Genomic DNA, 25,566 nt, shown 5'->3' on the forward strand with positions numbered 1-25,566 from the left:
ACGTTCGTCCAGAGAGGAACTCATTTCACTTTATACTTTGTGAGGTTAAAAGAAAATATTGCCATAGAGAACCACTTGTTGGTTCATGTGTGATGGCTGTTAAGGGTTTTCACTTTTCAGGTAAACACATATTTTGGTCAATAGAGAAATATTTAAAGGGGTAATATGCAGTATTTACCCTGTCTAACATCTTAGTTTAGCATGTTATCATACCAACATTCTCCAGTTAGCAAAAATCACAAAGGGACTACTTGATATTTTTAACTGATGACGGTGCTATATTGGTATATGAGAAGATTACCAAAGGATTTCTGAGGGTTAATCTTGTGTGTATCATCTTGTTTATCAGCTCGAGATGAACTCCATTAAATTAACACTATAAATCATATTTCCGTCACTTTTCTACAACTGCGGAAACTGTCCATAGAAATGATGAAGTATTTTGATTTGCGCATTTAATGACTCATTAATATATTCATTAACTTGTATCTTTTTTACCTTTTCACATATGTCGAAGCTGATGCGTCTTCATTGTGCGCTGGTGACATGTGTGTAAGTACAGAGATGGTAACTCAGGCCAAAGGGGCTATGTGTGTAAGGGCAAGCCAGAACTGCAGGACATGCAGCTCTAACCCACGACGCTGTTGTTAATGTGCTGATTTATGCCTGCTTGGTGTGTGCAAACACACACTGATGTGGGGCTCAGCTGCCCCTGCCTGGCATGTGTGAATGACAAAAGAGGAACAGAGGCAGGTTAACTAGGACATTTTTTTTTTGCCATTGAGCCGCAAGCCATAATTGAGAAGGGTTTAAAAAACGGGCTACTTGATCTGTTATTTTGGATGAACATTAAAGGCTGCATTACACAGGCAGCATCAAATTAAAAGTTTGCTACCAGACAGTCTCATCATGGTTGTAACAATAAATACTGTAACATTTAGGAGTCACACAAAGTAATAGATAAAATAGACTTAATCGAATCTACAAGTTAATGAAAGTATAAATCAAGTTATACACTTACGTGAGAAATATCCCTGTAAAACAATTAGAATGTGTAATCATGTTAATTATTAAGCAACACATATTCTACCTTGAAAGAAAGCTCTCTGGCTTTCAATTTCCATTTTAAAAAATTGGTGAATGGAACATGCTGTGCAATGCGAAGCTGCACTGCTCGTCTGAGTTTAACGTAACAACACAGGCAAAGTGTGAACAATATTCATGACGCATCGGCTACTGAAGAACATACTCCTACAAGACAGCACTATCTGAATAAGAAAAAACAGGACAACAAAATCAGATAACATCCCCATAACAGGCATTTCTTACATGACACCACATGAACAGCAGATGAATTAGAACTTATGCACAAACCTCTGAGTCACTGTGGCAGCTACCAGTTTCTTGGAGAGACAATTGCCCAACTAATCCATTCATTCAAAAACAGTGTTTGCCATGCAGCAGATGAAGTATTTCCCTTTTTTTTTCAGCTAGATGGTTAAAAAAGTCCATCCATCTGTCCATCTTCTATACCCGCTGAATCCGTCAGTGGGGTCGCAGGGGGGCTGGAGCCTATCCCAGCGTTCATTGGGCAAAAGGTGGGGTACACCCTAGATGGGTTGCCAGTCCATCACAGGGCCACACAGAGACAAACGAGACAAACAACCACACACACACACTCCTAAGGACACTTTTAGAGACACCAATTAACTTAACATGCATGTTTTTGGATGGTGGTAGGAAGCCGGAGTGCCCAGAGAGAACCCACGCATATACGGGGAGAACATGAAAACTCCACACAGAAAGGCCCCAGCCGGGAGTTGAACCTGGAACCCTCTCGCTGTGAGGTGACGGTGCTAACCACCACAACACCGTGCAGCCCCTGGTTAAAAAAAGTTTTTATTTTTTTATTAAAAACTGATTAAAACTGTTCATTCGGCATTCGTAGTGGAGCACAGGCTCACTGAACATTGACAGTCTCTACATCTTCCATATATTCAGCAGCATGACCTTGGAGGAAAAAACACCTCACGCATACTTTGATTCCTTCAGAGGGACATAAAGGCCGAATAAAGCAACACATCAAGTGTGTTTGGTCTCAGTTATTTAAACATAATAATTCAGCTGTTTAAGCGTCATGTCATCTGCAAGTTTTTCTGCAAATTTTTTCATGACATTGTCAGAAAGGCGCACCAAATACATCAAACCAGACAAAGTCTTCAACTTATTCTATGTTCCTATATTTCTATGGGAGCTTTGCGCAGCTTAAATTATAAATAATAACAAATTGTTACCATCTTATTTTCTTCATTAAGTTCATGATTTCTTGATCGTTCTGAGCTCCTCTAACTAATATCCTGCTGGAGCTTTACAAAACTTTGCATCAGACTTTCCTACATTTTATAATGGTACATTTGGTCAAATGCCAGCTTTGATATTAAAATGTAGTTCTCTGGGAAGAATCTGAGAGGTGTTCTGGAATAGTTCAAATATTGTTGCTCCTGCAGGATAAAAAGTAAAAGCTTCCTTTGCCTGAGAATATCTAAAGTTTGGTACAACAAATCTTTTATGGATCAGTTCTCTGATCTTTGTCCGCACAGGGACAGAAGAAAGCACCTGACCGTCACCGCACATCCAGTGTTTTTAGCAGGGACCCAGACAGGATGCTCCCTGCTGCAATGCAATGCTTTAATGTGGTGCTGAGTCTTCGGTATCAAGTTAAATAATAACACGGTGGGAATCTCTCACACTGGGCGAGTGTTCTTTTTTAACACACCCACACATGTATATGCCATATATGAGGCCCATGCAGGAAACGCCCCTGATGAGACATGGAGACACACGCAGAGTACTATGCTGCTCTTTGTTTGGTATGTGCTGTATGATACATGCATGGATGTTGGATTTAGATCATCGTTCAGAGCAGGAATTTCTGTTCTTGCTCCAGCCCCTGTTCAGTGTACTTAATTTGCCAGTTTTTATTGTTGAGTTCTTCGCATGGAATTTGATTAACTTAAAGGACTTGAGTATGTCTACAACATCATATGTGACGAGCTTTTGATTACCGATTCTGCATTTACATGCATATCCAGCAGGCTTTAACTATCTGTGAGGGGTAAAACTATTAAAAATAAGAGGTGTGTCAGCCCTTATTTTTCTATCAACTCTCCGGTCTAATGTGCCATTCGCACCAAGAATAATACTCATAACATCCATCCGCACTGCTGAGTGATAATGATCTATATACTGTGACGGCAAGCTTGTGTGGCGTACTCAAGTTGTACCCAGGCTCCAAAATGGATTTTAATGACCTAATATACTGCTGTATGTAGTGAAGAGAAACAAAATGAAAAACAGAAGTGTGTGGGTTCACAAAAATCAACAAAGAATTATGGGGAAACCAAAATAATAACATTGTATGAAGTTTTATATTGAGGGTTGCTAAAATGAGAAGAAAGAGCACCAATTGGTTTACATTTGTGTTGCTTGTCTGTGTTAACCACTGTTGTAACGTCGCAGCTTGAACATAAAACATAATAATATGTACATAATGACAATAGAGAATACATGGTCAGAACATGAAGATCCATGTTCATTGTGGGATTTCAAACTATTTAATACATTTCTGCATTAGACCTTTGTACTAAAAATGTCAAAAATGTCCAGTAAAACTGGAAAAGGATGGATTTGTAAATGGAAAATGTGCAGGACCCGCAAGACTAGTATGTGACGGATAATTTAGCCTCCGTGAAAGAGCAAAAGAAGAACGAATCAGGTGAAGAACCTGGTGCACTTAGCGTAGACCAGATACACATCAGGACAGTCAGACTTTTCTTTACTCCTTACAGATTTCTCCTACAATCTTTCCTTCATTATGTTTTCCAAAAAGACCTTAAAAGGTCAAAGTAAAGTACTTATTTAATATCAGACAATAGGGAGTCTTTTTTTGTGTGTATTCGACCATACCAGTGGTCAATAACACAACAATAATAAATCATGTGATTTAGCTTTTATCTTTTATTTACGCTTACTAAAAAGAAGATGTATGATGATGAGAAAATAGTGTGAAACACTGCCATTTTTCAGGACCGTGGTGTGGAGGACGCGATCACAACTGTATTTTGATTATTTTCATAATTTCCCAATGATATCTTGCCCATTGTTGTCTGTATGCAAGTGGTTACGTTGTGGACTCCATCATTCACTTGAATTGGAACAATATTTACAACCATCTTTTCAAATCTATCATTGTAGCTATTGTTCTTGGTACGGACAGCCCTTAAGAGTGATTCATGAACAGAAGTAATGAGTAATGCAGAGGACTCTTAAGTCGCTACAAGCTGCTCGCTGTGAGCTGCTATGATGCATCTTGTTGTGTCAGTTTTGATAAATGGACCTCATATATTTGATGGCACATTTGTCAATTTCTGTGACTGGAGAAATGCAGGTTGCAGCACTGATGAAGATCATCTCAGCCAGTCTGCTCAGAATAATTCATTAAAATGGAAAAGAAAAAAACAAGCCTCGTGTCTGTGGAGACTGTAGAGACTCTATGCATTTTCAGAGGTTTAATCTGACCATGCTCACAGCACTCCAGTGTAGCTGGACTGGTTCCAGATCTTCCAGAGCTGCAGGTAGCTGCTTCCCTGCCAGGTCACTAACTACCACCTGCTCCACCACCTGGAGACCAAAGGGAATTTACTTGTGGGCTCTGGGGTGATGATTAATACAAATAGTAGTTCATCAACGGGCCAAAGATGCACTATGACCTGTCACTATCAACAAGTCTCCAGCTGTGTTCACAACCAGCCGAGCGCCATCAGTGAGTTTGAATGTGCACAGCTAATAGAACTGGCCTTAATCAGGACTGTAGGTAGATTCTGTGGCTGTAAATATCTTGATTAAGACCATCAAAAGACCTGTTGAACTGGCCTGGTCAGAACAACAGGTCTTATTTATAATATTAACATTTCATCACACTCTTCGTTAATAAATACCTTCTCATCTTCTAACTCAATGTACTGTACAGCCAAAATAAAGTTACAGTATGGTAGGAAGTACACACTTAAACAATATATGTGATGGGCTTCTCATCTACAATGCTCAAAGGTAAAAAAAAAAGCTGCAACCTCGATGTTTCCACAAACAAGGTGAAGAAAAAGAGAAATCACAGAGCTGTTTTTCTCTGTAAATGCCATTATGTGGCGTTAGGTTTTCCATCATCAAAAAGACTGTTCAAAAACGATTTATTTCAGCCTTTGCATAAAAGTCTTGTAAATATAAACTGCCTGAGGTGCCTGCCAACCTGCCAAAAAACCTCAGACAGGCTCCGGTCCCAGAACTGCAGGAGAAATACATAAACGCCAGCGGTAGTTTCACATGAGCTGTGGTGCAAGATGAGAAAGCAGATGCATGCCGGCATGATCCCAAAGGAGAATCATCTTCACGAAACCCTCAGGTAGAGTATCGTCAGACTGTGTCTTGTGTGGAAGAGGCTTGTACTAGAAGGTTATAGGACACAGAGAAAAGCCTCTATTTTAGGCATTGTTCAATGAAAAATACATCTCTATATCAAACTACATGAAGCAGTAAAGACCTGCAGTCCCACTTTTGCCTGCAAAAAAAAAACACTGGCCATTAAAAATACAAATTAAAGAGTCAATTTATGCTCACTTTGGGGTTCATGGTTTCATTTTGGTGGTATATTACAATTGGTTAACATCCTTTAATGATCAAAAAGCACATTCATTTTCTTATGCTGTACATTACTGCAGCATCTTTCTTGTCATATTCTTTTTTATCTGCTTTGTTTAAATCCCTTTACAGGCATCTCTCAGAGGGCCCAATCTGCTCTGATTGGTCAGTTTTATGTATACCAAACTAGTCATTAGGGAGGCATTATGCAAATTGTGATATGGGGATGTGAATATCTTGTGGAGGAGAAACCTAGACTGCAAATGAGAAATGAGGCACTTCTGGAGCAGAGTCTTCTTATGGAAGGGAAGACATGGCATTGGGATTATACCAAGTGTACATCATCTTAAATCCAAAGCTGCTGGTCTAGAGTGGAAATAAACATATTGGCTTTCTTGATATTTTTATTTTTTTTTACCTTTTTTGTCACAAATCAAATCCTAAAATCATCTGAAGGCTAAGGCTGTACTGGGAACTGGGACTGGTCAGCAAATTTATTGTGACAAAGAGCCCAGTCAACATTCTGGTTATATACAGACAGGTTACAGTCATTTCATTTAAAGTTTTGAAACAAAAACTGCAGGAGGTCAATTTAACCATCCATCAAAATGTCAATAATAACTTTAACTTGATCATATTTGGACCAAACTGTAAATGTTACGTCACTTTCATTTCATTTTCAGAATGCACCTTTAAATCTTAATTCAATTCAAGTTGTCTCTATGAATAGCAGCAATCCATTTGGCTTTCTTCTCTTTACTTTTTGTAAGTTGGTAAAAAAGAAAACCACAACTTCCTCCTGAATCTATTGATACAAGCAAGTGCACAACAGCTCTTGTCCATTTTAGATGTGTTTTCAAGCTAGTCAAACACTCCCTGGTCTATGAGCCAACTGTCTTTTTGTCACTCAGTGCATGTAACTCAAGTACAATTGCACATCTGATGGCATCCTGTGCATTCCCTGTATAAAAGTATTACACTAGTGTGTTGTCCTGTGAACCTGAATTGGATGAAGCAGGTTTTGAATACTTACCTGTTTTGGACAGAATGAATTACGCAGCATAGTGTCATCAGCAGGCGGCAGTATGTTGTGCATGGTGGGAAACAGAAACAAATGAGTAATATGTTCTTTTTTATTACATCAGCTTCTGTTATGATCTGGTTTGGCTGTGGAGCTGTTCTGTGTTCTGAGTTGTAGGTTGGGCTGAGCGGGCTTCACAGAACATCGGGGCGGAGCCTGGTTGCTGCCTGCTGCCACAGCTGTCCTTCATCTACAGTCATCAGGACTCCTTCTTAAGGAGCAGCAGTCTTCGGCAGATCGTGAAACCATTTTCAGTGGTAATCAGGCCTAGATACTTTTCCTTGAGTCCTGTGGTTGTTCTTACCACCCTTTCACTTCCCAGAGTGTGATTCCTGCGCCCAGTTCTCTGACCCATGAGATCAGTACCCTCCTGGATTCTTCTCTCTGTTCCCTGCTTGGACCCATTACCTCTCCAGTCTCCATTCCCCCCAGAAGTAACTCGCTCACCTGGTTCTTTCTGCCTGCTCGCCCTCCTACAACACTGGACTCATCTCCCCAGCCAGCCGATCTCAGTTCACCCCCTCCTGTGGATGTTTTTCCCTGCTTGGACCTCTTAACACCCAATTTTAGATTTTGTAACTTATTTTTCTTAACTTACCTGAACTCATTCTTCCCTTAATTATCTCTCCAGTTATTCAGCCAAAGTTTATTCTTCCCCAGCGTTTTTCCGGCCGTTCTCCCAGTTCTCCTTTCTCACTAAATGATATCTCACATTTGAGTCCATTTCTCGTTTTGGCTTTAGCCACCACAGCTTCTCAACATAATGCACAACACCACACTCCCTCTACAGAGCATAAGGATTAAACAACTAAGTGTCTTCAGTCAGAGGCTTCTTCAAGACCTGTGCTAGAAGCTATTACTACCCATCGCCTTACATAATGACTCCTTAATGACTGTTCTTATATTCTACTAAAATTCTATATTTTCTCTTTGTGAATACTTGATTTTCTTCAGCAATGTGTACTGCCTGATGTTATTTTCCATTGGGATTAACAAAGTATTAGTAAAGGGATTAGTAAAGCTAAATTACCTACATTAAAGTTAAGAGAGTAATCCAAAAATGAACTAAACTTTCATGATTCATTGATGATGACAGTAATTATTATGAAAGCTTGTTGACCGGGTTCCCTTAACAGGTTAATCCAGAATTGTTTGAGAAGCAATTGAGTGTCCATCTGGCAGTGCTGAGCACAACCTGCCCACAGACACATGCCCGTCACTACATGGCTGTTTCCAACTGTTTTCCTACAGAACAGAGACAGGAGCAGCATGCTCTTGCACCGCTCACATATCTACTTTTCCCTGACGAAAGATCCCGTTCTCATCAATTATACCTACTCTTGCTGACATGTGCCTCCAAAATCTCAGATCAGAGTCATCGACTGCCTGGGAGAGCAAAGCATCAACAGCAAGCAAGATCTCCAAAGGCCTTTTTCTCTGGCTTCTGTTCTATTGATCTCTTTCTGATCTCAGTTAATTGGTCTGTTGGAGGAGGGGGAGGGACTGTTGGGGAGGTTATCTCAGGTTGGATGTTGAATAAAAAAAGTCTCCCCATCGATGTAGGAACTTTTTAACAACTCTCTTTCCTCGTCTTGTTGTACATAATAGATCACAAAGTGCATCTGATCCCACTCGAGGATCAAATGGCTGGTTTGAAATGTATGAGATCTTTCACAGCGCTATTTAATGATGACATTTTCAGAACAAGGCCAGAGGTTTTCATTCGGCCTTGTTAATACGGCTGGATAGTCAAAAGAGTCGAACTCCAGGCAAAATTTCTCCTTTTGTTTCTCAACTCAAAGGATGCTGAAACTGAATTATAGCACAATCGATACTTTTGTGTTCAACATCACCTTCTTTTCCCCTGAGTCTCCACAAAGGATCTAAGTCATGGAGTTTGTCTTGTTTTGTCTCTTGTCTTTGAAAGCAACTGCTCATAGGAAAATTTGGGAATGAAGCATTGAATAAATTTAGGGAAAAAAGAGAAACCAAAACACAATCAGCAAGTTGGCTCATTAGAATAAACCTGTTTGCCATTACAATAAACAGCAGAGCGTAAGTGTTACACAAAGAAGTCATATCCAGAAATTATGTTTGATTCTTTTAACTTTAAAAACAACAACACTGCAAGAGATTCAGAGACAAATGGAGATGACATGAGAATGTGAGATAAGACAGTGGGGGAGTGTGAGAGGAAGGGAGGAGCACTTGTTATGAACCTTTAAAGAAATACTCACGCTGTCATAATAACACTACACCCCACATACAGTAAGGCTCCATCTGTGTCTGTTTTACACATCTAGCAGCTCTTTATCAACCCACCTACTCAAACTAGTAAAAAAGAATTTAAATGACACATGAAACCTGTCACCTATCGGGTTTGTACTGTAAACTGAAAGCAGCATCTGTTCTGTTTCAGCATCTTTCAGTAATAATTCTGTGTGCCTGGTTGTCCTATACACTCCCAAAGTTCACGACTATGATCATTTATTTTCAACCCTCTTAACACTAAGGATAATGTGGATTTTGAAAAAAATCTATTTTTTAGGTGGAATTATTTGTTGAAATTAGGCAAAGCTGTCAAATCTGCTTTATCTTCAATGCAGCATCAGTCACAATCTGACCACAGTTACTAACAGACCAGCCTGATCCGACTCCTGTCCCATCATCAGCACCAAGCAAACCAAATGAATGCTGATCATGATCCTGACTCTGTAATTGTCTCACCTTTACTACAAAATAGGAGCCCACTGTTATTTAAGAGAACTTCAATCAAGATTACATGATTAACTTCTGTCTTCTCACGCTGTGGGCCAACGTAGCTATGTCACGTTCTGCCATGTGATCTGTTTTGATGATTTAACCGAATGATTTCTATTTGCTTTATGGAACATTATGGAAATGTTGGGATAAATTAAATTAAATAATCACATTGTGGCTTGAAAGTCAAAGATATGTGAAAAGGATTTGGTCTGAAAAAGCACAGCAATGATTTTTTTCACTATGAATTGTTGAATAACAGCGTGTCCAGATGAATGAGCTGCTGTACTTTTAAAAATCCATTGAATCAGATGACCATTTTTGACATAGCTGTAAAAAGAAGGGTTTCTTAGATTTTTTTTAGCAGTATTTGGATGTAATTTTAACACTTACTGGTATCACAAGTAAAGACCCTCCAGAAATTTCAAAAGTGATCTGAAAGGTGGAACTGAAATGTTTCTTTCCTTTTTCTTTATTGCACCTCATCTAAGAACAATACAGCAGGCAACTGTGTGGGCAGGTGAGCTCTCACATTTCCTGGTATTGTGTAAAACTTCAACCATTTTGGAATGATGTTCTTTTCATTCTCGAGGCCATACAAGGCTATAAGACTCCCAAGGACCCCAGAATATTGCTTATACGTGGAAACATCCATCTCTTCAAAATTTTGTCTATCTCATGTAATCAAGCCATTCATAGATGCTGGTTGAAATGTGACCCTCCGAGGATAGATCAGGGGCTGGATATTACTGAAGAATTGCATTTCATGGAAAAACTGACCCATTTCTTAAGAATTGATGCAAAGACCTGCACAAAATAATGGACCAAATGGACTGTCTATAAGGCAAAAGATGGGTCGAGGACCGACAAACATTTAATCTTACAAAGAGAAAAGTGCCCCAGTTATTTTTCTGTTGCATAACTTGTGGTTATATAGGTTGTTTATTATATAAACTTTGTGTGTGTGTTTGTGTGTGTGTATCATATAAATATATATATGTGTTTCTGTGATTTTACTTTCAAAATTTGTAAATATGAAAATTGAAAAATATCTTCTTTGGAGGACTTTCCATACTGAAATGTGTCCAAAAGGTCAAGTCCTCTCTGCTTGTAATAAAGAAGCAAACAAGAGTGTGTGGGCTGAAGCGGAGGCCGTCCTCCAGCGAACCTCTCACACCCTAAAAAACTCACAGAAGGCTGGCTTGCTCCTACATTTATGCATGATCTGCACTACCGCTACTCCCAAGTGCACCTTTCATAATTCATGCATACTGTACTGTAGCAACTGGAAATGCTACCATATCTGCATCCACCACTCTGCTTCATTTCATCAGCAAGTCAGACCAGTTCACTCAGATTACAGCAAACTCTCTGACCCCCCCAAAAAAATGAGCATGCACAGTCAATACCAACCAAAAAATCATCTTTCATTTAAGAGTTTCAGAGAACTGCTATCTTACTGCTAATGTTTTATCTCAGGATGGAGCACTGCTTTGATATAACTAAAAAAAAATGAAGAGGCTAATAAATAGTCTGTTGCCAGGTCTGGATCAGAGTTGCATCACTCTATAATGTATCATCTTCATGGTATAAAGAGCATCTGCAGCATGTTAAAGAGCACGGAGTCTGGTCTGTAGAGGCCTGGGGAAAGAGTGATGCAACTGGCCGACAACACGCCGCTGAGCTGCTTAATCTTACATGATGACAGTTTATCGTTACACAGCAGGTCACTAATTAATCAAAGTTTTGTACAGTGCTGGGACTCAAAGGTGAACGCCTGTAAAAGATGAGAGAGCTGGGGTTCCATTTAAACAATTTATTATGCTCACACAAATCCATTCAAAGATGAACGCAGGGTTTCTTAAGTTTTAGATCGATCTCACAAGCGGTTTGTAGAGAATGATGCTGCTAGAAGTCCTCACTAATTGACCCACAGGCAGGAAATTCAAAATTCTAGACATGTGTCAGAGATGATGTACAAACAGACTTTATTATACATTAGTTACTCTATTATGAGTTTAACAAGCTACAGGATGCAGCCACACTCATTTCATGCCCCTCATTCTGTTCCCCCCATGGAGCCGCACATCAGCACTGCAGTCTCAAAGTCTTCTGTGTTGCAGAGCGGGAAATTAACTTTTTATTGAGGAGATGGAGGTTTTTTTTTTTCCCCCTTCCTTTTCAGCTGGTTCTTTAATGCGTGAGTTCACGCATGCACTTCATTGCAAGAAATTCTCTGTGTGAGACTCGCTCTCACCACTTAGAAATACACAGAAGTGAAGCTGGCAAGGTAAACTCCATAATACGTCTGGAATGTTTTTATTTGTTTTATGTCTATAAAATTTCAGAGCTGTGGAGCATGTGTGAAAATGACGAGAATAAAAGATGGTCCGGATTTCTACAAGATTCATCAGTTAGGGATGGCACTTTACTATTAGATGCTGTACTATTTCATGTTATCTTTTCATTTCCATGATGGGAGGATTTTCTCAATGTTCTCAAAGGCTTCTAAGTTTGAGAGATTCTTGGTCACCTCTTGAGGGAGTCTTTTGTAGATTTTGATGTGTTCAGATGCCGTTAGGATCATTAGGCTGTTGTAGAAGCTGTCCTCTCTTCATCCTCAGCTTTTGTGAATGGTGTGACGTCGGTTTCCAGAAATTCTTGGTATTTAATTAGCATGCGTCTTCCCTCCTCAAGTCCAAGTATTCTCATCCATCCCCATGGTTAGCTGATGTTGAGGTGTTCATCACACGAAAGTCTGCACATTTTTTCGCATTAAACAATCCTTTGCTCACTGTGGTCAAAATGTTTAATTTAACTCCATCCACCAGGACTAATTTCCAAAATGCATCAATGATTGTTCATTTGGAAACATCTGAAGCTGGATCATTCTGACGACTCTTTCGTTGAAGTGATGTTTGTGAAGATTTGCGTGTACAAAAAACAAAAACATCCTTTAAAATCAAACTAGTGTTTTGATTCGTCACTCAAACAATCCTACGAACAAACTGAGGAAAAAGCTAACTGAAAACACTTTTCTATCTTCTTATAGCATTCTCCTGCTCTGTGGGCTTCAAAGCTGCTTCTTAGAGGAGCCCAAAGCAGCTGATTGTTGGAACAAGATGTGAGGAGTTAACGTATTAATAAAGCTTTGAAATTTGCATCACAAGATGACTGTGACAAGTTATACCCTTACAATCTAATAGTGCATTCCATTTGAACTAAGAACTCCTCATTTCCAAGTCTGTGGTTGGAAAAGAATTAACTGAAACGTCCCCCGACTCAGAAAGTTGTAGAAACCTCACCGACCTTAACTACAAAATCCAACATGGCTGCCCTGCGCATTAAAAAGTGATGATAGATACAGTTGTGGTGATTGTATGTGTAAAATACAGCATACATGGTTATCCACTTGTATTCCTAATAATAGGATTGTCTGATAAGTTGGGACAACAATGAGCAAATGGTTTTCTGACTTGTAACAGGAATGCCGTTAACTTGGGTGTGATGTCATTCCCAGCTCTGAGACCAGTGGAAAGAAGTGTGATAAGGTTTGACATCTGGGAAAAAGTTAGAGGAGAGCTTAAAAAAAATCTCTGGGTGTTTTATCAGGAAAAAACAAAAAAAATACACTAATTTTGATTAAAATGTTTCAAAATTTTGAGTTTGGTTCAGCCTCTACTCCTTTAATTTAAAATGAATTAAAATACATTAAACTGAGCTGTGATGCATTTTCAAAGTTTGCTTTTGCACTTGGTTACACTGAAACAAGAAGAAACGATTTGCCTCAGCTTGTTAAACATCAGATTATTTGGTAGAAACTTTGACCAAAAACTATGCATGTGAAGGTAATTCATGTCCGAACCAATGGTTACATTTTCAATATCTGACATGTCTTTTAAAAGTAAGCCATTTCAAAGCTGAAGGCTAATTACAGTTCCATTTATACAGCTCTACAAAACTGCACTCACATGGACTCTGGTCTCTGAAGCTGTACAGCTCGAACCTCATTCAACAGAGAAGTTGTGTCTGGGAGCGAGGCTGGGTCCCAGGAGCTTTAGGTTCTGATGTCGCAGATCTGGGAGCAAAAGTGAGGAGTAAAACTATCGAGACAGTGTGAGGAGAAAAATGTCACAAAAGTAGGGCCAATTCTGCCAAACTAAAATCTTTTCTCTTTATGAACTACTTCTCTGGCCAGGATGTCGGCTTCAGAAGAAGGTGAGGGTAGATTTACTGTATTAGTGTTTTTCGTGTCACGCTGAGCTCTTTTGCAGCGACCCGAGCTTTGACTACTGATGGGGGGGGCTTCAACTGGCTTCTACAGCATGAATCGAGCTAAGTGAGCCATCATTTATGTTAAAAAATGGAGAAAGGCTCCCTCTTAAATCAATACATAAAACTCCCGCAGGATCCACAGCTCATGCAGTGGAAGTGACAGGCTGCTTAAAAAATGGACGTCAGCCCCCTCCGGAGGCCGCTGACTCAGCACGATCCCCGGCAAAGGAGGCAGTGCTCCGTTATGCTGCCCCATCTCTCCCTTTGTCCGATCAGTCAGACAGCTCGCTGCATCTACCTGCAAACTGCTGATCAGAGGCTCTTAAATATCACCAAAGCAAAGAGCATAAATTATTACAGAGATAAACGCTCACAGTGTTGACACATCTGCTGCCGCTGGGAATTCAGCCAGTATTTGAATAAACATCGCTGGTCTGCTTTTAGTACATCCCATTTTTATCCATCGGTGGCCTTGGAGGTGCACATCACAAAGTGTTTTGCTGTGTCCACTACTTCGAGAACATCAAATAACCAAACAGCAGAAAGTGATCATACACTGCATGGCACTTTCATCCTTCAAGACTGATGAGATCATAAATCCTTCTTGGTCGTCATTGCCAGACTGATTTTCTCTCCATTTCACAGAGATGGGTATAAAATGCAGATCAACATGTTCCCCTGTCTCCTCCTCATCTCTTCCAAAGGCTCCTGTTCTATCCATCTTCTGGACAGCTGTTCCTCAGCACTTGTAATTCCTTTCCTATATGCAGCGCTCAGCTCTTGCCCCCGCGCTGCCTGTCGACATACACCCCCCACCCCCCCCAGAACATCACACCATTGAGTTTATGACATAATCTATAAATGCAGATTAGGTAGCACATTTTCTGAGATTTCTAAATCAATTGGAATACCAAGGTCATTTATAGCGTGCTCTTTATACTTTAATAATTGAAATAATACTGAGAGTTTAAAGGAATTTGCTGTATTTGTAATTTGTTGACTGTGAATGCCGCTCCTGATCTTGATGGAGCCTTGCTGTTACAACCTCCCCAATGACAGATTCCTACAACAGAGCTGCGTGCTCATTAAAGTAAATCATAATATATGAACAACAAATCCTGCATTTCAACATCGCTGCCAAACATTCTCTTAAGCCTTCCAAATTGATTTCCTTCCACCAAGGCAGCCGTCACTTTATTTTTTTCCCAGCTTGAAAATGAACTTGCTGGAACTTTCCTGAGAGGAGTGTATATACTAAGCTGTTTGTTAGTGTTCAAGGACACTCTAAGATACAAACTGAAAACTCATATCAGCTACAGCCTGCTGTATGAATCCAAATGACAAAGAGGAACCACCTGGATGTGGTATGATGTAGTTTGTCAGTTTCATTGTTTGAAAATGTTGTTGCCTGATCACCCGCCGACTTTTATTCAGTTCAATAAGACATGGACAAATCCAGGGATCATCAGGTTAATGCAAAGGTATAGTTTTTCCTCAAGTCTCAAACTGTAGCCCTGCAAAATGAAGTTTAAGTATTTCATTAAAAAAAAATGTTTTTTGGACTCCCTTCTTAGATTATTTACCTGTGGATCTGAAAAATCTGTTATTGATGGGCAGACAGTTTTCTGAATGGAAGAAGGCTTCCCCCTGTAACCCTTAAAGTGTGAGATATGGAGATAGTGGGCTGTGGATGACTGGTGTCTTTTTATTAGATTTTTTCTTTATTTTTTCTTATTATTACTATTATTATTTTATGTATGTATATGTATATCTCTTTTTGGACTTTTGTTGATAGGAGTCATTATCACTGTATCAGTCACTATGACCTTTCTTTCTGAATATATAAGTCTATAACTGCATTGTATGCGCTGTCTGGGGGGTTGGGATGGGGGGGTTTTGTTTTTTGTATTTTGTATAACAATAAAATGTGTTTAAAAAAAAAAAAAAACTGTTTTGGACCCTCTGGCTAATACGACAGGTGTCGCCAACTCATCTCAATTACTTGTCGATCTTTAATCTCTCTGGGTGGATCCTGAAGACTTTCAGAAAAATAAATACAGATACATTTTGCCAAATGCTCAGTTTGGTGATATTTCTCGCCCCTCTGTCACTCTCTCATCCCATCTGTTGAATTTTTCAGTCTAGCTGGTACAGATGCATGTAGAAACTGATATTCAGGCCTCCTCAGTAATTCAAGCGTTCAGTGAGATGGACTATCGGCGATGCTGACCTGCAGGACAGATGTCCCTCTCCCTCTGAGGCAGTGTTGTCTCTGTGGTTTGTGTTGAGGTGCCCTTTTTTCAAAGACGTTTTGATGCTTCTGGCTTTCTTTCAGAGTATCTATCTTGTATGTTATTATGTCTAAATTCACCACACTGTCACTGTCTTTAGCACATGTGGGTGGGGATTTTTGTCAGACTAACCGGCAGTTTTAAAATCAGATTTTTGTCAACAGCAGAGCAGCAACAAGAAAATTCTTTGACAGGGACTGCAGATTGATATCTAGTCTTAGTGAGACATATTTTGGTTGCTGTTTCCAGTTTGTTTTGCTGCAAAAAAGAACAGGAGAGGGTGCATGGGAATTCAGCTGCATGGAGATTAGATGTGAAGAGTTAATGTGAGTATGAGAAATGAAAGGCAAAAAACATGTAAAGAGCTGACCACCTGCAGAGTGCAGACATGATGGAGTAACACGAGTGCACCAAGCATCACAACCACTGAAAAACTTGACAGCGACAGTTTAGCCCTCTGAATTGATAGTGAAAAGACACATAACTCCACAGAGATTTATTCAGAACAAATGACAGTTGTTCTTTCTAAAAAGCTGAAGCTAAATCTTATAACCTCAAGCTTCAGTGGATAAACTTAACGGTAAAAACTGCTGTGATCTGTTTGCTGAAGAAGATTTTTTTTCTTTGTTTTGTTCCTGGTAGACAATCTTCTATTCATACAACAGAAGATAGACCACAAGCCTTTGTTTTCTTTCTGTGAGCGTGTCTGTGTGTGTTGTCATGAAATTCAAAAAGTGAAACTCATGCTTTACAATTTGATTTAAGAAGCAAAAGGCCTCAAGTTGGATGTACAGTCTGGGTTATCTTTTTCTTTTTCAGCATTTTAACAGGTAGATCTGACCTTTTACTAAGACCGATTAGTAGGTTATCACCTGGAAAGGGTTCCTGAACGCTGTCTTACAATTACTTACACCGTTATTTTATTACTACAGAAGCATAAGTGTGTATGCAACATGTTACTCTTGTAGCTGCTTTATAAAAAGTTTTATAAACAGAGGCACCAAATCAATCTGAGTCAGGAGATTAGTAAGAGGTCCAATCAAAGTTCTGATTCACAGGTCAGTTTTTCTCTAATCATTGACATCTGCTAAAGAACAACAGCACTTTGGTAAATGTACTGAGAGGTGCGTATGCTTCAGCTGCGGAAAATGTGCTTTTTTCTGCAAGTCTCAGATCTTTATATGTCTTTATAAGAGGATCAACATGAAAACTCAACTTTCATAACATATAAATGATTTCTGTTTCGTGGCACAATTAATGCAAAGCCATGAATACGGTCCTTTGCTTTCCATAGACAACCAGCAGAGTACTGACAAATTATACAAACGGCTCTTATCAGGGGCTGCCAACACAGTCTGGTTCAGTTTGATAAAAAAGATAAATAACAGCCTGACACATCAGAACATTTTTATATACTCTACCTCTCACCCGTTATCGCATCTAACAGATACTGCAATCAAATTGCATTAGGTAACTATAAGCATAGCGAGATTTTAAAGTGATTTTTAGTTCACACCAGAGAGATTGCACACTGTGAACTGTGACGGGGTAAAAATGTGAGTCAGGATGCAATCCAAGTGGCCCATTCATGCCCAAATCAATCACTGTAAAATGTTTTTCTGTATACACACCACCGCCCATTAATTTTGTCACCAGCCAAACAGTGGCCTTGAAGTAAACATGCGCTGTATGATAATAAGTCAACACACCACATTTCACGCAAGACTTGCTGTCAAAGGACCAAACATCTATCTAACCCTTCCACTTCCAATTCCTTGGTAGCTTATTTTTTGTACCTGGAGTAACTCAAGGTGAGGCGAAAACCAAACGCATAACACCACTAATTCATATTTGGACCAAGCCCACAACCAGAGATGTGTTTGCCTCATAAAGCAGCAGCTGTACGCTCTTCCAGGAAGCACGCCGCCACCAGTCCAGCACAAAGATGATATGCAGCTCTGCTCTGAAAAACAACTCGGAGGAGGAGAGGGTTGTAAAACATGACCGTTGACCTCAACTGCTCTCCTCTCGTCCACGCCACACTCTTTGCTTATTTCTTCCTCTTCCTGTTTGCAGTGAGAAGAGCAGAGAGCAGGAGGCTGAGCTAAAGCTCAGAGGGAGAAACAGGTTGGAGCTGCAAAGATTATCTGTGAAATTCCTTTCATGATGGCCACCTGAAAGGAAGTGGAGCTCCGTTTATTGTTGAAATATGATGTCTGTGATTATGGCTCTTTTGTGTGGTGGGCCATTTTGCTGGATTTTGAGTGGATATTCACTTGCTTTAGCACAAGTTTGAGGCTTTTATCAGGCTTTGTTTCTTTTAGTTTTTTGCTGTAACTCGCCAGTGCTTTTCTGTTTCACTCAGCTCCCAAACGTCCCTCGGCCATCCCTCCCTGAACCCCTAATTACTGCATCAGCGCTGACATGGACAGCCACTGTTCGTCACATCAATGTCTCTTTAGATCACACTCTGAAAAGCGTGACATTTTTTTCCTTTTATTTAAATTTTTTTTTTTGCAGTTGCCTCATTTCATCTCACTGCGTGCATGTGTAAAAACTGCATGTGAGTGTGTGCAAGCAGCACTTCACTTTGAGTGGTCTAATCATGCCAGTGTGCGCTGAACATGCCTCTGTGGAAAGGACTGCACATGGAGCTCTGAACAGAATGAGGTCGTGAGGGAAAAGCAGCCAGACAAGTCCAATTTTTGTTTCTCCCGCAAACGGGGCAATGAACTCCCCAAGGGGTGGAGAAACAGGAACATGTGCATTAGACTCCATAACATCATTTATAACAGGGAGACACGCTTCCACAGAAATGGATTTCACCACAAAGGTACCCCATAAGAATTAAAGGAGAAAGGCTATGTGTGGTGGAGAGGAGAGAGGCTTTACTGCTGCCGTAACTCTGAGGAGCAACTCAGGCACCAAACGACAGCTTTCTGTTCAGCAGGGATTTCAAAGACCTCTGCTAGTCTGTTGAGCCCATGAGTTTGTCAGAAAGCAGCCGGGGTTACGCTCACTCCCTGGGGTATATGAGAGTGTAACGTGTGTGCCATTAGATCCTAATGCCCCCCCTGGTAGAGGCCAACTCCCAGCACAGACCCTTCATCTCTCTCTCTCTCATGTTGTTCAGAGAAATAAAGGACAGACCTTGTCCATCATTCTGTTATGAGACAGCACATGAAGCAGTTGAGTCGGTCTCTGAACCTGCTCTCATGTAGGAGGTTCAAACAGTATAACACACAGATGTCAATTTTAATAGAAATGTGCTAGAATCAAATAACTCCGTAGTGGATAAATATCAAATTATTTCAAATTTGTCATAAAAATGTAATCAAGTTTCAAAACACAAGGTAGCTTCTGCAAAACATACTCAGAGTAAAGGTTAATCAGACGTATGCTTATTAGCGGTTTCTAAAACCCTTCTTTAAATGTCCAAAAATATTAAAGCACAGACTGTCGTTTGCTCACTTCAGGCCAAAATAACCTATAATTGTGTGCAAAGAATATGTAACATCTTGTTATTGTGAGAGCAACTGCATTTGAAGTACAAAATGGTGTCCATGAGGATGATAATCACGTTGTAAGAATAATTCCTTTTAGCCCTAACTATGATCGTTTTCTCAACCTATCCCCATAGATTTGCTTTCTAACGCTAAGCACGTGATGTTTTCACCTATAGCCAGAAGTGAAAAATCTTGCTATATGTTGTCTCAAACATGCATCCCACAGTTGAAAGTGAATAAATGATTGAAGGCGCTGCACATAACTATGCAATCCAACCCCGCCTCCTGGCTCCTCGAAAAGACTTTGATGCTTTTTAAAGGAAACACTTGAGAATCAAATCTGCTCATTTGAGTCGTATTTTCCTCCTGCCTCTTGTAGAAGAGGTAACTTTAGAGGACATCATTAGGGGTCGTATTTAAGGTTTGCAATCATTTCGATTGGAGGACTTAGGGTAAACTTAAGTTTAACCACAGTTTAAAGTAGCAGTGTGAAACAAAACCTGTCCATCCACGATTGAGCAATAAATTGCATTTTTACTGGTAGGCTAAACTACCAGTAAAGAGTCGAAGAGCAAACAAGCAACAGACACACAACCATGCACGTTCACACTCACTCCTGGGGTCAATTTAGAGGCACCAATTAACCTGACATGAGTGTTTTTGGACAGTGGGAGGAGGCCGGAGTACACGGAGAGAACATGCAAACTCCACACAGAAAGGCCCCTGCCGGGACTCGAACCCGGAACCCTCTTGCTGTGAGGTGACGGTGTTCAAAGGGCAAAAAAATTGCTTAATTCTTTGGTGTTACTTTAAATGTTCATCCTATGCCTTTGTGTTTTTTTTCCCAGGTTCTCTGTTTTATTTCCACTGTCCAAAGACGTGCATGTTAGGTTAAATGGCACTAAACAGTAAACCGACTGTAGGTGTGAGTGTGCATGGTTTTCTGTTTCTGTGTTGACTGGAAACCTTTCCCGGGTGCATCCTGTCTCTCGCAGTGTCTGCTGGTACAGGCTCCAGCCCGCTGGATTGGACCTAAATGCAACTTTCAAATATTTTTAACAGTGTAATCATGTACATATTGACATGAATAAAGTAGGCCAGACACAAAAGTTGCGCCACAGCCAAACATAGGATTCATAAGTGAATTTCATTAAATGAGTTATCTACCCACTTAAAAGTAGTTCTGGCTCACTGAGTGATGAAATGGGCGTCTAGCATGGTTTATGCACCAGTAAGTGCTCTCCATAGGTAGCTGGCAATTAGGCATGGTGAAACATCTCCAGTAACGTCTACAATTTATCTTCTTGGCATGTGGGGAAGCCAACATGGGCCGACGATTTTGTCTCATGTGTTAAAGGATTCCAGCAGAAGCAAGTCACGTGTCTTCCTCCACAGCCCAGAATCTCTGCTTTGAGACACTGCCACTTCCTGCACTGACAGACAAAAGATGAGGACAAACTCATTTTCCAGTCAGCGCTCCTGGAGCTCAGCCACCACTCGTTTAAGCTACAAGACAACCCTCACATTCAGTGGGCATGTGGTATAAGAGAAACCCGAGCGTGCATGCCACCACAGAGACAGCAGAGCCCATGCAGTCTGGGAGCACCCACACCGGCACATCCCTGCATAGACACACATCTACACAGTTGTGTGTGCAGAAGCCAGACTGCTGGCTGGCAATGACAGAGGCCAAGCTAATCCAGCTCTAGCGTTTAGTGCCGTAAAGCAGCTGGAGGCACATAAGCTGTTAACAAGTTAAGGTGAAAATGTTCGCTGGCAGGTGCACTCCCCCTCACACTTTACTAAGCAGCAGCTCACAGCACATCTCCAACTGATACATCCAACCTGGCACCTGCCCCTGCACCACACACGCTTTTACACTTCGAATGACTTATCCCAGGCAACATATAAATAAAATCAAGCACTCACAAGAAAGCCCTGCACTACGTGTGCTCTGTTGGAATATCTCACAACGATGCAGGACAAGCAGAAGTCATTCATTTTGTGGAAAACTGCAATGTGGACGAGACCGTGTTAATACCTTAAATTAGGAAATACCGTGTGTTTGATGTGTGCTGTGCTGTGCTGCAACACAGTCCATTCACAAACATGAACACATAACCCAGATCCCACCACCCTTCACCTGCCAGTGTGAGGAAGATGTCTTCCGAAATCTTTCCCATCATCACCCTCTCTCGCATATGACATGAATGCTACAGACACTCCCGTTTGTTGGCCACCTACTTTTAGAACTCACAGGGGTTAGTCCATCTGTGTCTGTGTGTGTCTCTGTGCCTAAATGGAGGCTGTTGCCCTGCCGGCGTGGCAAGGACCAGCGGTCCTGTGCTCCAGAGCGCCAGCAGCACTGGCAACATGGAGCGACAACAGCGGGAAACTACAGCACAAGCAGGCCAGCGTCACGGGGAGCCCCCCCCCCCATCCAGTCCTATCCTCATCCTGCTCTGGTTCACTGCATCTGCGGGGCTCACTCGGGACTTTTCGGAGTATGCAAAGACAACAGCCGACCACTCTGACAGAGAATCCAGAGCTCAGTGTGCAGTGATCGTCGCCTACTTCCACAAATACAAACACTGAGTGGAAACAATAGCTGCACTGTATCACACACAGCACCGGGTCCAGTGTTGTTGCTCCAAGCACACACTGCACACCCTACATGTGTTTTTGTGTGCAACGGTTGTTGATAGGATGGAGATGGAAGGCATCAACAACAACCTTTCGCACATCAGTGAAGGAGTGGTGGGGTGATAAAGTGGCCCTGATGAAAACTTAATGGCCCCTTCACCTTTATTAATGGCTGAGGGATCGGGAGCGTGCGCTCGGGTTCACTGCCATAATAACACGAATCGCTCTGTGCAGGAACGCAGCTCCATCAACCTCGTACTCACTAATCCACTGAGAGAGGAGCTCATAACAGGAAAGACACTAATTAACACATTTACAACTAACTAACTGTCCCCTGATTCTAGCCAAACGAGCCTTGAACAGTGTAACACACTGAAATCCAGCGGAGGACGTGTAGTAGTTGAAGAATATACAGTACAGTGCAAAAGATTCCTTGTAATCTTTTGTAGTGTTCTTGAGCTTACAGTTCTCCAGGTTTACTGAAGGACTTTCAAAGTTCTTTAGTTGACACTGGCAGCTTTTTCACTCATTTTCAGTCAGGTCCTTGTACCTGACCATTTTTCAAAGGAGTGCATTTGTTTATAAAACCACCTAAAGCTGACCCAGAATCATTCAAGCATAAAAAAGGCACAAACTCAACAAACTCAAGAAATGAACAAGTGTTGTGAATGAACCAATTTCAAATTCTATCTTGAGGCACTTTGTTACGAGCAGCCTAGTTTCTAGCAGTCACAAAGACACGTTGTTTGTTCCCATTTCTTCGGTTAAATCTATGAACAATGCCAAAAGACTTTGACAGACATAAAAACTGCATTTTTGCATCAACAAGGTGATTCCAAAAGAGCTAGTGGGTGCTGATAGGTGCTGTTAAAAATGTGAGGAAACTGAACAAGTGGAAGACAAAAGAAGTGGCAGGTCCAAAAAAAATCTACAGCAGATGTTCAGTATCGGACCGTGAAAAATAATCCAGCAAAGACCTGACACATGACCTGAGAGATGCATCTGGACCTTCAGTAGATGCATCTACTGCTCACTGAAGCCTCATCAGAAATGGACTCAAGGGAAGAGTGGCTGGCAAGAAGCCACTCTTAAGGAAGGGAAACAGGGAGAAAAGGCTGAGCTGTGCCAAATGACCCAAGAATGGGACTGACCATCAGGGGCAACAGGTATTATGGAGGGATGAATCCTCCCCAGAGCACTGAGAGAAATCAGTGCGTGCACCTATTCCCCGTCTCCTTGCCAATACACAAAAAGGAGGGGTGGCTCAAGACTTTTGCACAGCACTGTACCAACAATCAGCCACAATAATAAAACCACTGCGCAGTGAGAAGAATAACATGAATGCCAAGTGTTCGCTGATGGGAAGCGAAGCATCTTTTTATCAAGCATCTATGGGATGTGATGGAAAAGTGGCCCGATCCAGAGGGGCCCCACTTTGCAAAGAATTTGCTCCTTGCGGATACCAGAGGACATTCCCCTACAGGTCAGAATTATTCTGCCACACACAGCTTCATAGAGGTGGTTTTAATGTTATGGCCAGTCGGTGTACATGATTTGAAACGTACACACAAAGATCCCTCTTTGACTCTGCAGTTGCAGCCCGTGTGCTTCCCTGTAAAAAATAAAGCCAGGAGTTACGTTCTTCCTAGCCTCTCTGCAGATGCTTGTGCTCCAATCTCACAAACAGCACTTATTAATAACACTCTTTCAAATGCTAATTCCCCTTCATACATAAATCATAACTCCAGAGGTGGCTGGCATACAGCTGATTTTTAGTGGGTGGGCTGGAGGGGGGTTGGGTGCTGGTATAAACACCCTCAAGTAAGTAATGACATTATCCCAAAACTTGCATCCCATTAAAAAGACTACTAGCAAGGCCCTTTGTTTTTGCACTGACTCACTTTCAGACTCCATTCAACAAAGCAAACATTTTTCAAACTTTTCTCAAAAGCCAAAGCCCAAATTTCCACAAAGAAGACCTACACTTGCACAATTATACCGACGTGCCGCCTCAAATACACCTGCGAGGGGCTTGTTGTCGTTTGATATAATTGCACAGATGTTTGCTTCCCTTTTGCACCCACTCCTATATTCAAGGGAAATTAAATTGAAATTCTAGCGCGTGGGGGTGCCTTGATCGGAGAGGCGCGCCCCAACCTGGTGCCACTTTCGCAGCTTTGCGGCGTGTCTGCCGTGCCGCGCTGCAGATGCTGCTCTGTGTGATGCACCCTCCTCCTGCTTAATGAATCATCTCTCCCGACTGAAAGGCACCACATCATCAGTGTGTGTGTTTTGTTTTGTTATTTTCTTTGCGCGGCAGGTTTGTGGCAACAGTCAATGTGACACGTGCTGTGGGTGTTGTCAGGAGCCACCACACCTTGTGCCATTGTCACTTTGAGTTAAAGCATGATTTTCTGCCAGATGAAAGACTTCAATGTCTCAATGAATTGTCTCCATCAAGCAGCATTTCCTTGAATTAAGTGTAGGCCTACTGAGTGTCGCACGGAATGCCATGCCCTACCCACTTGATGCCCCACTTGCTTTCATGCACCAACGTGTGACGGACATGGGTGTGTTGGCGTTACCTGCCAGGAGCTGGAGGGGATCTCTGCAAATTTGCCCAATCCCCCGAAGGTGTAGCACCGGTACATGTGATCCAGAGACTCCGAGCAGTGCCACAGCAAGCCGAAGCTGACGGATTCCTTGTTGTTGGCGTGATGGTGGTGATGCTGGTGGCTGGTCCTCAGCTGGTCCTTAACAATCCACGCAGGAGATATGAAGCTGAAACTGCAGACGGCGACCAGAGCAGAGGACAGGAGCACCCAGAAGCAGCCCACACAGCTGAACATGGTGGCAGCTTGGGGCAGAAAGCCCGGAGACAGACCCAGATCGATCCCGAACCTGGCTTCTTCTTCTTTCTTCTCCCGGCCCAGCAGCGAATGCATTTGGAGCTCACGCCTTCAAGAGCGAGACTTTAACTTCAGCCACTACATGAGCAAAATAAAGGAAAGAGTCACAGGGCATCCGCAGCTGCAGCAGTGTGAGTGTGCGTCCCCAGAACATCTGGTCTGGATAAATAAAACCACTGAGAAAAATGTGGTAAGTGATGGTGATAAAGTCAAGTCATCCGCGCCCGCGCACTCAGGCTGGTACAAAGCCAAATGTGACGCTCAAGATGTTTTTCACACCCAAAACTAGATTGTTGTCATAAAAGTGAGAATGAGCAGATGAACTTAGAACCAGAAGCAGAAATACTAGCATGTCCTGAAGCTGCTTCTTTCCTCTGCTCCCCCCCCGGGATACTCCACTTTGCGTG

At 41.5% G+C, this 25,566-nt stretch overlaps 1 protein-coding gene across 1 annotated transcript in view; it reads right to left on the minus strand.

Moving 5' to 3' along the window:
* Positions 1–25,566, minus strand: part of lhfpl7 (LHFPL tetraspan subfamily member 7) — a 107,439-nt gene extending 81,873 nt beyond the window's left edge. The window contains exon 1 of the mRNA XM_075487195.1: positions 24,836–25,566. Coding sequence (XP_075343310.1) covers positions 24,836–25,195 — 360 coding nt within the window. The 5' untranslated portion in view covers positions 25,196–25,566. The remainder of the gene's footprint in view (positions 1–24,835) is intronic.

The sequence above is a fragment of the Odontesthes bonariensis genome, chromosome 16, assembly GCF_027942865.1.
Source record: "Odontesthes bonariensis isolate fOdoBon6 chromosome 16, fOdoBon6.hap1, whole genome shotgun sequence".
In the NCBI taxonomy this organism is placed as follows: Eukaryota; Metazoa; Chordata; class Actinopteri; order Atheriniformes; family Atherinopsidae; genus Odontesthes; species Odontesthes bonariensis.